The 12,986-nt window shown below is 41.1% G+C and overlaps 1 protein-coding gene across 3 annotated transcripts in view; it reads left to right on the top strand.

The window, feature by feature from the left end:
• Window positions 1-6,307, top strand: part of LOC121385166 (double-stranded RNA-specific editase 1-like) — a 148,318-nt gene extending 142,011 nt beyond the window's left edge. For all 3 annotated transcript variants that reach the window (XM_041515712.1, XM_041515713.1, XM_041515714.1), the window contains one exon: window positions 3,413-6,307. In XM_041515712.1, coding sequence (XP_041371646.1) covers window positions 3,413-3,933 — 521 coding nt within the window. In that variant the 3' untranslated portion in view covers window positions 3,934-6,307. The remainder of the gene's footprint in view (window positions 1-3,412) is intronic.
• The last annotated feature ends 6,679 nt before the right edge of the window (window positions 6,308-12,986 follow it).

Genomic DNA, 12,986 nt, shown 5'->3' with positions numbered 1-12,986 from the left:
TATTTAACGACGCACTCAACACATTTTATTTACGGTTATATGGCTTCAGACATATGGTTAAGGACCACACAGATTTTGAGAGGAAACTCGCTGTCGCCACTACATGGGCTACTTTTTCCGATTAGCAGCAAGGGATCTTTTATTTGCGCTTCCCACAGGCAGGATAGCACAAACCATGGCCTTTGTTGAACCAGTTATGGATCACTGGTCAGTGCAAGTGGTTTACACCTACCCATTGAGCCTTGCACTCACTCAGGGTTTGGAGTCGGTATCTGGATTAAAAATCCCATGTCTCGACTGGGATCCGAACCCAGTATCTACCAGCCTGTAGACCGATAGCCCAACCATGACGCCACCGAGGCCGGTACCTGCCTTTGAGAAAGTACATACTAAAAATCACTTGCTGCTAATGGGGAAAATACAGCCGGTTTTCACCAAGACTGTGTATATTAAAATAATCAAATGTTTTACATCCAATAACCGACATCCTATACCTCTTTCTGAATAACCACTGATTAACCAATGTTCTGGCTGGCTTATCATTGTACAAAAGCCTTCCGTTTACTTGTAATGAGAAAGCAGATTAGATGCATATTACCATTTTATGAGAGACGAAGAGAAAACAGACTGGATTTTTATTATTGTTTTACGAGACTTCTGCCCGTTGTCTTAGAAAACCATGACAATTACAGGCATGCGCTATACACTGAACTCGTGGATCGATTCATAATGGACTTATTTATTTCATTCATTTCAACTTATTTCCGTGGATGGTGCATATAAAAGATCCCTTGCTACTAATGAAAAAATGAATTGGGTTTCCTCTCTATGACTGTCAAAAATGACCATATGTTTGACATCCAATAGCCAATGATTAATAAATCAATGTGCTCTAGTGGTGTCGTTAAAGAAAATAAACCTCTTATTTCCGTGTTTATATCCAATTAAGGTTCAAGCATGCTGTCCTGGGCACACACCTCTGCAGTGTTTCTGCCAGAAAGAAATTTTTGGGTGTGGCGCTATGGAATTGAATGCATCTACAGTCAACGGGGTATGGGGGGCCTAGCCCAGAAAGAAAATGGGTTACTTTTAGGGTTAGGGTTAAGAAAATCATACAGTAATGATAAAGTAATTAATTTTATCAAAAGGTTAACTTTGGAGGGTGGGGGGGGGGGGGGGTGGAATCTGCTACATTTTTGGGGTATGGCGCGATACCCGTTTCACTCTCTGGCAGAAACCTTGCTCAGCTATCTGGGCTGTCTGTCCAGAACAGTGGGTTAGTTGTTAATGGTTAGTGAAAGAGAAGTCAGCGTAGTGGTCATACATCTACCCACTGAGTCGTTAAAACTCACTCTGGGTGGGAGCTGGTACCGGGCTGCGAAACCCTGTACCTTCCAGCTTTATATCCGAAGGCATAACCATTACAACACACAGGTCGGTGCTTATTTCGATGCCTGTATTCTCTGCCACAACAGCTGAGAATGTGATTGAGGCACTCTGTGTTGTAATTTGTTCATTATAAACCACAGCAGGGGCCACATGGAGTGTAGCAGAGAGGAAAAACAGGAATTCTTGGTTAATGATGTGCTTATAGGTTGGACTATACCAAATAAAATTCTATAGGCGATCATGTTAACGTTTGTGTTTAAAAACACTATATGCAATATCATCCAAACTACGATCTATGAATATCAGTACTACAACCGCTACCTCAAAGTATTAACTGCAGAAAATGGTACCTTTCATGGCTCATTTTTGATATGACCAGATGTTTCTGTAACACCCTATTTTCATATACTTAACATTTGTGACACCCAATGTGCGATGTGTATTTTTGTGCTGGGGTGTCGTTAAACATTCATTCATTCAAAATTTAAGTACTTATTTTTTTTTTACAGGTAACCCATACATGTTTCAAGCACAAGGCTACTTGACACAGTGGTACTAGATCAAATAAAATTGCATACATTTTTAGCCCAGATGAAACTAATTTTTTTTACAACCAACATACTCACATTTATAACCAATCACAGGACTTGTGGTGTTAACTTCTCAATCAAAAGTTCCGTGCACCTCGAACTTTGACCCAGCAGGAAATTATTTGGTTTAGTGCTACCTATAAACCACAGCTGGGGCCAGATTGAGTATAGCAGAAAGAAAAACCACAGGAATTCTTGGTTAACCCCGATGTGCATATTTCCACACTAGAGAGTGAGACAGGAAAGAAAGTGGAATGTTTATTTAACGACACCTCAGTGTGGGTCCCCCCCCCCCCCCTAGTCCCAACCAGTGCCTCACAACTGATATATCAAAAGCCATGGTGTGTGCTGTCCTATCTGTGGAATGTGCATTTAAAAGATCTCTTGTTGCTAATGGAGAAACAATGTAGATTTTCTTTGAAGTCTACATGTCCGAACTATAAAATGTTTGAGGGGCAGAACATATCCCAGTGGTAACGCACTCACTTGATGCACGGTCGGTTTGGGATCGATTCTTGTTGTTGGGTATGTACTATCCTTTAGGGGTGGGACATATCCCAGTGGTAACGCACTCACTTGATGCACGGTCAGTTTGGGATCGATTCTTGTTGTTGGGTATGTACTATCCGTTAGGGGTGGGACATAGTCCAGTGGTAACGTGCTCACTTGATGCACGGTCAGTTTGGGATCGATTCTTGTTGTTGGGTATGTACTATCCTTTAGGGGTGGAACATAGTCCAGTGGTAACGCACTCACTTGATGCACGGTCAGTTTGGGATCGATCCATGTTGGTGGGCCTATTGGGCTATTTCTAGTTCCAGCCAGTGCACCACGACTGGTATATCAAAGACCGTGGTATGTGCTATCCTGTCTGTGAGATGGTGCATATAAAAGATCCCTTGCTGCTAAGCGAAAAGAGTAATCCATGAAGTGGCGACAGTGGGTTTCCTCTCTCAATATTTGTGTGGTCCTTAACCATTTGTCCGACGCCATATAACCGTAAATAAAATGTGTTGAGTGAGTTGTTAAGTAAAACATTTCCTTCCATCCAATAGCCAATGATTTATAAATCAATGTTATAGTGGTGGTAAACAAAACAAACTTTAACTTTATTTCCACACCAGAAAGTGAAAGATGAAGGAAAATGGCATAAGTCTCTTTCTTCTCTCTCCCACCCCCCCACCCCCCCCCACCCCCACGTGTTCCAACCAGTTCCTCATGACTGGTATATTGCAAGCCATGGAATGTGCTGTCCTGTCTGGGGAAAATGCACACATGTGTATAAAAGATATTGTGCTAGTAATGGGAAACAAATATGGATTAGCTTCAAAGACTGTCCGATTTATAAAATGTTTGACATTCAATAGTTTATTATTAGATGATTAATAAATAATGTTGTTAATTAAAACATCAATCTACGATTGTTCTTTCAGGTGCTCTGTTGAGCCACTTCATCGAGCCCATCTACTTCGACAGCATCGTCATCGGCAGCCTGTACCACGGCGACCACCTGGCCCGCGCCGTCTACAACCGCACCAACGGCGTGGATGACATCCGCATGCCGTACTACGTGAGCCGGCCCTACCTCAGCGGCATCAGCAACCCGGAGAGCAGACAGCCGGGGAAGGCGCCCAACTTCAGCGTCAACTGGTGCGTGGGCGACAACGACCTCGAAGTCGTCAACGCGATGACGGGCAAGCTGGAGAATGGCGGCACCTCGCGGCTCTGCAAGCAGGCGCTCTTCCAGCTGTTCTACCGGCTGTATGGCCAGTTGCCATCGCTGACGAGCCAGAGTGTGGCGGCGAAGCCGGTGATGTATTCGGAGGCGAAGGCGGCGAACATCGACTACCAGCTGATGAAGCAGGCGCTGTACAAGGCATTCCAGAAGAACCTGCTCGGAGTCTGGGTGATGAAACCCGTCGACCAGGACGAGTTCCCTGTCGAGACGCAGTGACGATGATGATGATCGTCATCAGCGATTTTACTCTCGTGATTTTAATTACAGCTACAGCAAATCGACATTGTAAGAGGGATGGGTGAGGGGGGAGGGAGGGAGATATTGGAGTAAGAGCCACAGGAATATTGATCACTTACCACTGCAAGAAATTGAGATTTAAGTGAGGGGTGGGGTGTTATTGCAGAGATCAGTAAAGGGGTTGGGGGGAAGGGGAAGGGTATCGATGCAAGTTGCCTGTCGAGATGCAGTTTAATTACAAGAAATTGACATTGTAAGCGGGGGCAGGAGTGTTATTGTGGGTGGTATCGAAGCAAGTTCCGTGGAGACACAGTGATGCTGATCATCCAGTATTTTCTCTCTTGGTTTAATTACATTTAAGTTGGGGGTGGAGGTGTTGTGGGGGTGGGGGTGTTATTGTGGGGTATATCGAAGCATGTTCCCCATCCAGATGCAGTGATGCTGTTCATCAAGGATTTTCTCTCCTGGGTTAATTACATTGTAAGTTGATGGTGGGGGTGTTGTGGGGGTGGGGGTGTTATTGTGGAGGGTATCAAAGCATGTTCCCCATGGAGATGCAGGGATGACGCTCATCACCACTGGGTTAATTATTACAACTACAGCAAACTGTTAGAGGAAATTGTAAATGGGGACGGGAGGGGAGGGAAGGGAAGGGTTGGGGAGGGAATGTTGTGTGAGTTTCCTATGGAACCTCAGTTACAGATACATGTATATTGACCGTTGCAGTTTATGATTTCAGTGGGAGAAAGAAAGTGGGAGTCTGCTAATTTAAAAACTAAACATTATGACGGTAATAATTTGTATCCAGCAGCAAGCAATTGCTGTCTGGGCCATTGTTAATTTCGAGCCCTGCTACATGCACACCCTATTTCAATGCAGTTCTTTGTAATTTGGCCAGTAGATAATTTTTTAAAACTTATTTCTAGTTCATACATATGACAAAATATGTTATCAATAAAACTTTAAATATTGTTGTTCTATAATTATACCGTCAAAAAATCTATAATGAATTGCTTTAAAATAACATCAGTTTAATATTGTAAAACTTGAGTTCTTTAAGTGTATAATTATAAAGTGGCGGTAGAATTAACAAGTAAAACAAATCACCAGGGAGGGTTGGAGTGGGGGGTGGGGGGTAGTGGAGATGGGGGGAAAGTGCACAGTAAGTTAAAATATGTAGATAATAAGGATCGGGAAAGATGACTGACAGCATTGTTGGCAAACTGTTGTCCAGTCTTCTAATTGTACAAATTTGTCTGTTTTTCATGTATCATTTTTTTTAATTACAATCATCATTAAAATTTATAATTATTACTTTTAACACAATTAAAATCACTGTATGTGTGATTTGTAAGTTTGTGATTTACTACTTACATGTAGAGTTATTATGTGTGTGTGAATGTTTTTAATCATTGAACTTGTTCCTTTAACAAATATATATACGGACTTTATTTTCATGGACAGGTTATGGCAGGATGGTACTCCGGCTGCAAGAGTTACCTCCCATTGTCCATTTCTGTTTTATGAATTCAGAACGATTACATGCATTGTGTTTTATTTGTTCTTATGCTCAATGAGTAACTGAATTTGTTTTGTGTTATTTGTTTTTTTTAATAGTATTACTTGGCTGTTTGAAAAGGGGGTGATGAGCCCCCAATTGTTTTTAATAAAAGCATTAAATGGACTATCTATAGTCTGTAGCCATAGTAACACCAGCAGCAAGGGATCTTTTACATGGATTTCCCCCCACAAGTGGGATAACACATACCACAATCTTTGATATACCAGTAGTGAGGCACTGGTTGGAATGGGGGAAATTTTTTAAAATTCAAATTGTTATTCAAATTTTAAGCTGATTCTTTTGTAATGCTAAACAGATTTGTGGATTAGTGATACCAGTGAATAAACTATTTAAAAGAACAAAAACTCAACAAAAACAAGGTGTCCCCTCCAGTAGTGTAAAAATGAGGGAGGGTCAGGGTGTGTGGACATTTACTCGCAGGGAGGATCCTAACCCACACAGGAGAGGAATATTTTAACACCACACATTTTAAATTACAGCTGTTTGGTGTCTTAACATTTTCACTTATTTCGACTAATTAATATTCGTATGTTACACTGTGTACCGCCCGGTAGTAGTACCGGTACTGTAATAAATGGTTTCAGTCCAACAAGTTTTGTGATTAGTTTTTTCATCTTTTAAATGTTTACAGTCGATAAGGATTATTTTGCTTTAGTACTTTAACTTTTTTTCTTCTTTTTTTTTTTAAATGTTTGTATTACAATAAAAGTAGATTACTTTTGATTGATAGTTTCAGTGTGTGACTGAAATAAAGAAAATTTAATACATAAATATATGGCGTTTCTGTTGTTGGATTGGGGGTTTTTGTTGTTGGGTTGGGGGTTTTTGGTGGGGTTTTTTTTTTTTTTTTGCATCTCTTATTAGTGGAGTTGGGTAATATGGGTGCTTTAGGGTGTATACTACCAAATCAAATCCCATAGACGACAACAGCAACATATATGGCTAAAACTCCCACATGCAGTGCATCAATCGGAAATAACTGGTAACGTCTATGACTACCCTAGTTCCGCACAAAATTTGAGTACATATTTTTACAGGTACCTCGTACATGTTTTAAGTGCAAGGCCACTTGGAGACAGTGGTACTAGATGAAATAAAATTGCATACATTTTTTGCACAGATGAAACTTCTTTTTTTTTTTACAACCAACACATTCACATTTATAACCAATCACAGGACTTGTGGTGTTAACTTCTCCATCAAAAGTTCCGTGCACCTCTAGATTCTAATAGACCAAATCAATTCCTATTGCCGATAATGTTAACGTTTACTAATAAAACTGATATAAGCAGCGTATCAACACTGGCACCTCACATCTAATCTACCTGCAAGAAAATGGGGGGTCACATACCATTTAAGAGATTTAATTAATGTTTTTAATAGCAATTACCATCATTTTTGCTGAAAATTGCAGTTCCATTTTTTGGGGTACCCCACATTAGTTTTAACCTCTGGTGTATAATCTGCATAACTGTATAACAAATAAAAGTGTATTTATTTATTGTCCGTGGATAATAGTATTTGCACAGATAAATCAATGTCACATATTACTACCAATCACACGCACAGCTGCTTTTACTCCGTAAATATTTCATCAGGCACATCGAACTTTGACATGGAACTCTCTTCTTTGCTACTATGCAACCATTAATATACTGAACAAAAAAAGAAACTTCCGATTTGTACATATAGTATTTGTTGTGTTAAAGAATTCATTGTGTAATGAAATTATATAGGTAGTATTAGCCTTGAGCTGTATTATCAGGATTCATGAATTTTATCGATTATTTTTGCACAGTTAATCGTCGACAACGTGAAATTCAATTTGCACGTGCATGCATGGTTCGACATGTCCCGTATAGTATTCGGTCAATTTGTTTTACTTGTCATACTGACATTGTTGTCAAGTGAATGAAAACGCTTCAAAATTTGTAAAAAAAAAAACAACGTTTTTTTACATTGTAGCATTTTTAGTATGCCAAGAATACCCAATAATTTACGCGAACGGGCGATTGGCATGCTTAATGCTGGCATGTCGACAGAAGACGTTGCAAGGCATGTTGGGAGTTCTAGTCGAGCGATACAAAATCTTCGCGTAAGATTTCGAACGACAGGAAGCACCAACGACTTGCAACGTCGTGGACGTCCGCGTGTTACAACGCGTGGTCAAGACCGCTATATCATGAACACGCATTTGCGCAATCGATTCCAAACTGCCACTGCTACTGCTGCTAACACACCTGGGGCCATATTCCCGAAGCTATCGTTACACATAACGACATCGTTAAGCCGTCGTGGAGGAACAGTTGATGTGCCAGAAAGTGTCGTTCCGGGTGTCAGTTACTAACGATATCGTTAGCTCCTACCCTGTTGTTAGTGTCGTAAAGTAAAATGTTTGTCGTAGATGAGCATGAAAAACACAGAATATTGTTTTAATCGTACGATTCAGTGTCAACATTCGACATCCTGTAAAATGACAACTGCGATGGTTGTAATGCTACGGAATGGCCATTTTAGAAGAAAACGGACGGTGCCAAGAGTCTTGAGGGATAGAAATAATCCTCTTGACTACATATTACAAGACGCATACAGAATGAATAGGAGAGGAATATTGTATCTGTGCAAGTGGATCTCGAGAGACGACGCACAGAAATGGTGCATTACCTGTGTCGATACAAATTGTAGCAGCCCTACGCTATTATGCTATAGGAAGTTTTCAGGCAGTAACAGGTGATGCACATGGTATTAGCCTTACACGGATGCTGAAATGAGAAACACAAACGAAGATTTCTATAAATTGGCAAATTTTCCCAACGTTCTCGGGGCCTTAGATGGAACCCTCATCCCAGTGCAAGGCCCTCCACGTGACGAACACTTGTATGTCAGCTACAAACAATGCCATGCTGTCGACGTTCAGTGCATATTGTCAGCTAATGGTGTTGTCACGGGGATTCTATAATTCCCGTAACTGAATAAAACACGATTATCAAAATATCTCTCCTAACTGTATATCTATTAGATCTCTCTGTAACAGGCAGTTAAACCCTAGTATGGCTCGTCTCTAGGTATGATCAGAGATACGATCTTATATAAAGTATATATTATTATAGCACGTTAGTTCTCTAGAAAACACAACAAAAACACAATACACTTTGGAATCTGTATTAATCTACGCTGACAAATGTACAGCCGTAGTAGTTAATTAATAACAGCAATAATAACAACCCAGAACTGATCACTTAATTAGTTAATCTCTAGGTGTCTAGTTACACAATATGCGAATCCCTTCACCGTTACACCACACCCACACGTGTGATAATTGAGAAACGCTTCCAGGAGAAGTTAATTAATAAAGGAATTACAACACCATTCCTAACTGGTTAATTTTTAATTAACCCTTACTACTCGTTCAGTAACGTGTGATAATTTAGGAACGCTTCCAGGGGAACTTAATTAATAAAGGAATTACAGCTCTATTCCTAACGGGTTAATTTTTAATTAACCCTAACTACTCATTCAGTAACCTTGTAACACAGAATTAATACTGGTACCGATCACAATAAAGACAATAACCTACAGTGTACCTAGGTCCGCTAGGATGACTGGCTAAGCTTTATATTACCAAATACTCCTATAATGTTAGACAAAAAGTCTACGATTTACTTCGTCAGATGACCGAAGACACTGTCTAAAGAATATTGGTATATACAGTATTAAAATATTTAAAGTCACATCAATCACATCAAGGTTATACACAGAGCAGAAAATATTTACCAATGTCCAAACGGACTAACGTTCCCTGGGAGCCGTCCTTTTCTCGTTCTCCCGATATCTCTAAAACACTAGCTATTTATTATAAATCAGGATTTTGCCTGGGGGTACAAGGCGGTACCTCACGTATCATCTCATATTCCAACTCTACTAGAATCAGTATTATTTCTCTCTGATCGTCAGACTTACTGACGCCATCGTCGCCAATCACGGTTGTAAAACCCGCACTCTCAGAGGTATTACGTAACTACTCGCCACATGGCCTCCACAGCTGGACTAAGTGCATATTGGAATGTCCGATCGCGCGAAGTATTACGTAACAAGTTGCCCATCTGGGCTTAAGTGCAATGAAACTGCACACGGCCCTCTAACACAATTAAAATCGCCACAGGCGAAACAAACTTAAGAGCATGTACCGTCACACACCCCCACCTCAAAAAGGATATTTCCTCTACTCTAGGAATAGGGAAATATACTACATTAAAACAAAAATGTGCGTTAACCGACGCATACGGGCATTTATAACACATGTAATAATAAGGTGACTACCAGTAATCACACTGAGTCTCTGAGTCCCTGGTATACAAATACAATATATATAAACAAAACAGAAATAAAGAATGTCAACACATTATCATAACGTTCAACTTCGGGACAGGGCATCAGCGATTACATTGGATGTGCCCTTGATATGTTCAATGGTAGTTGGGTATTCTTGCAGAAGAAGACTCCACCTCAAAACTCTCTGGTTGGTGGCTTTCATTAGGATGGTCCAGTCCGTCTTCGTCTTCTGGGAACAGCACAGCTCCGGCACCCACGTCACTGGCATCCACAGCTAGCTTGAAAGGCACTCGGTAGTCTGGTGCTGCCATCACGGGAGACGAGTAGCGCCTCTGCTTGAGACGGTTGAATGACTTCTCGCATTCACCTGACCAATGAAAATTCGTTTCCTTCTTTTTCAGCGTCGCACGTTTTCCAGGTTTTCTCCGATAGGCATGCTGTCGAATCGGTGTAGCGTTAGGTTCCAAGCGCACATCCTGGCTTAAGGTGTTGGTAATCGTTGGAAGGTTCTGACAAATGGAAACATTGTCTTGTTTCGACGTAGTCAGCTTTGCTCGCTGGGGGTTCAAGTCTGTTAGAATCTGGCCGTTGGCCAACTTGATCTCCGCAGTCTTGACGTCATCACAGGAAATTGAGTGTCTCTCAATTTGGACCGGTCTCTCTGGAACTATCGGCAGTCTGTCAAAATAACCTTTTAGCAAATTGATGTGACAATACCTACTTTTCCTAACCGTATCAGGAGTGTTTATCACATACCCTGTCTCATTAACTCGTTTGTGCACAACATAGGGACCGAAATACCTGTTCTGTAATGAACCCCGTTTAATGGGAAGGTACAGCGGCACCTTATCCCCTGGTTTAAATTCCCGACTCTTAGCCTTCCTATCAAACACTGTTTTTATTTTGCTCTGAGCATGGCTCAGTTGCTTCCTAGCTAGTTCGGTCGCCGGCAACCTCCTATCCCTAACTCTTTTATTTATCAATACTCCCTTGTCCACAGTTAACAAGGTAGTGCGAGCTGCCAACAAATTTGGATCAGCCCCCTGCTCTAGAATTAACTCTTGTCTAGTACAAGGAAAATCCCCTCTATCAAAGACAACTGGTTCAATTCCCCTCTGCGGGAGATCAACAGGTCCCACCACATTTAATTCCTCAGTTGACTTATCTACCATTTTACTGATAACCTCATCCACTCCAATTTCATGGCTCACACACGTATCAGACAAATCACAAATATCCTCTGCGTCTTGTGCTAACCTACTGGCCATAGCCCTAGTCTTTACACACGCAGGATAACTAATCTCACCAACCTCATACTCTTTTATGGGTAAAGGGCTGTCTTTCATTAACAATTGGTCACATGTCGGCTGACAACACTGACTAGTCAAATCATTACCCAACAAAACTCCTATGTTTTCAACAGGCAAGTCCTTCACAACACCCATAACGACTGGTCCCGTCACAAACTTCGAACACAAGAAAACCTTATGTAACCTGACAACCATATTTTCTCCAGTAACCGAGGTTAAAACCAAACTACGTCCTATGTCTGAATTTTCAATACCAGCTAAACACTCTTGCGTTATCAGACTCTGACTACACCCGGTATCTCTATAGATTGATATTGCCTTAGGACACAACTCTTGTTTCACATCACAAACCATACCAGTGGACACATACGGGTTTACTTTCTCTGCCATGGGACTAACCATTAACTCTCTCGCTAACGGAGCTGACCTCACTAAACCGACCACTTGCGCATTATCGCGTTTCCTTTTAAAACAGTCCCCGATAAGATGGTTATCCTTTTTACAGTAACTGCAATGTGGACGAAAAGTTCGTGCATTGGCTGATAATGCAGGCCTATCCTTACTTTGCCCACCAGGTACATTCCTTGCCTGACTAGCTGACCAACTAGATGACTCTCCCCGATAGTTACTTTCCCGGGAAAACCTGGCTGAAATTTCTTCTTATCACCCTGTTGTAAAGAGCTACCCGGTACTGCCTGAGCTTTGTGTATTAACACGTAATCATCTGCCACTATGCCTGCCTCCTCTATCTTTTTGACTTCACGATCCTCTAAGTGAATACGTAAGCTAACTGGTAATCCATTTTTAATGTCCTGTAAGATCAACAACTCCCGTAACTCGGTATATGACTCTACCTGATGAGAAACAACCCATTTATCAAACATCCCTGCCTTCTTAGCCACAAACTCACTATAAGACTGACCCTGCGTTTTTCTCAACTCGCTATACCGTAAACGATAATCCTCAGGTCGTAATTCATACGCCCTCAACACCGCAGCCTTAACCAGGTCGTACTGACTTGCTCGCTCATCACTCATTGAATTATAAGCTATACTAGCCTTCCCCTTAAACTTAGACACGGCTAACAATGTCCACTTAGACTGCGGCCAATTTAGCTGCTTAGCGGCCCGTTCAAAAAGTTGAAAGAACATATCTACCTCCTGGTCATCAAATACCGGCACTGATCTATAAGCCTTCGACATGTTAAACCCATTTCCGGCTTCTCGTCTGACTTCTTCAGTATTCAACTTTAACTCATGTTCCACCTTTAATTTTTCTAACTGGAATTCTCTATCCCTATGTCTATCTTCTCTATCCCTCTCTTCTCTTCTCTCTCTCTCTCTCTCTCTCTCTCTCTCTCTCTCTATCCCTCTCTCTATCTTCTCTATCCCTATCTCTATCTAATGCACGTTCTTCTCTTTCTCTCTCTTTCTCTTCTCTATCTCTATCTCTCTCTTCTTTCTCTTTATCTAATGCACGTTCTTCTCTTTCTCTCTCTTTCTCTTCTCTTTCGTACTCAAGCTTTTTAAAAGCTAATTGTTGTTCCACACTTAACTCATTTATCTCTATCTCTGGAACAATCTCACTGTCTTCCATAACAGGCCTATCACCAAAAACTTCCTGGATAATAATTGTCTTTATATCACCTAAAGTTTTAGCTGATGTTAAATCAATTTCTCGCTCACCCGCGATTTCAACTAACTCGGCCTTACGTGCTCGCTTAATCTCCACTACACTGAGCGTAGGCCTATCCAGCAAATTCTTATCCATGTTTAGATATGACGCACTTATTATTAATTAATTTTCTA

The sequence above is a fragment of the Gigantopelta aegis genome, chromosome 11 (genome assembly GCF_016097555.1).
Source record: "Gigantopelta aegis isolate Gae_Host chromosome 11, Gae_host_genome, whole genome shotgun sequence".
NCBI lineage: Eukaryota > Metazoa > Mollusca > Gastropoda > Neomphalida > Peltospiridae > Gigantopelta > Gigantopelta aegis.
The sequence above is the reverse complement of the archived record's forward strand: the minus strand, read 5'-3'. Positions and strand labels throughout refer to the sequence as shown.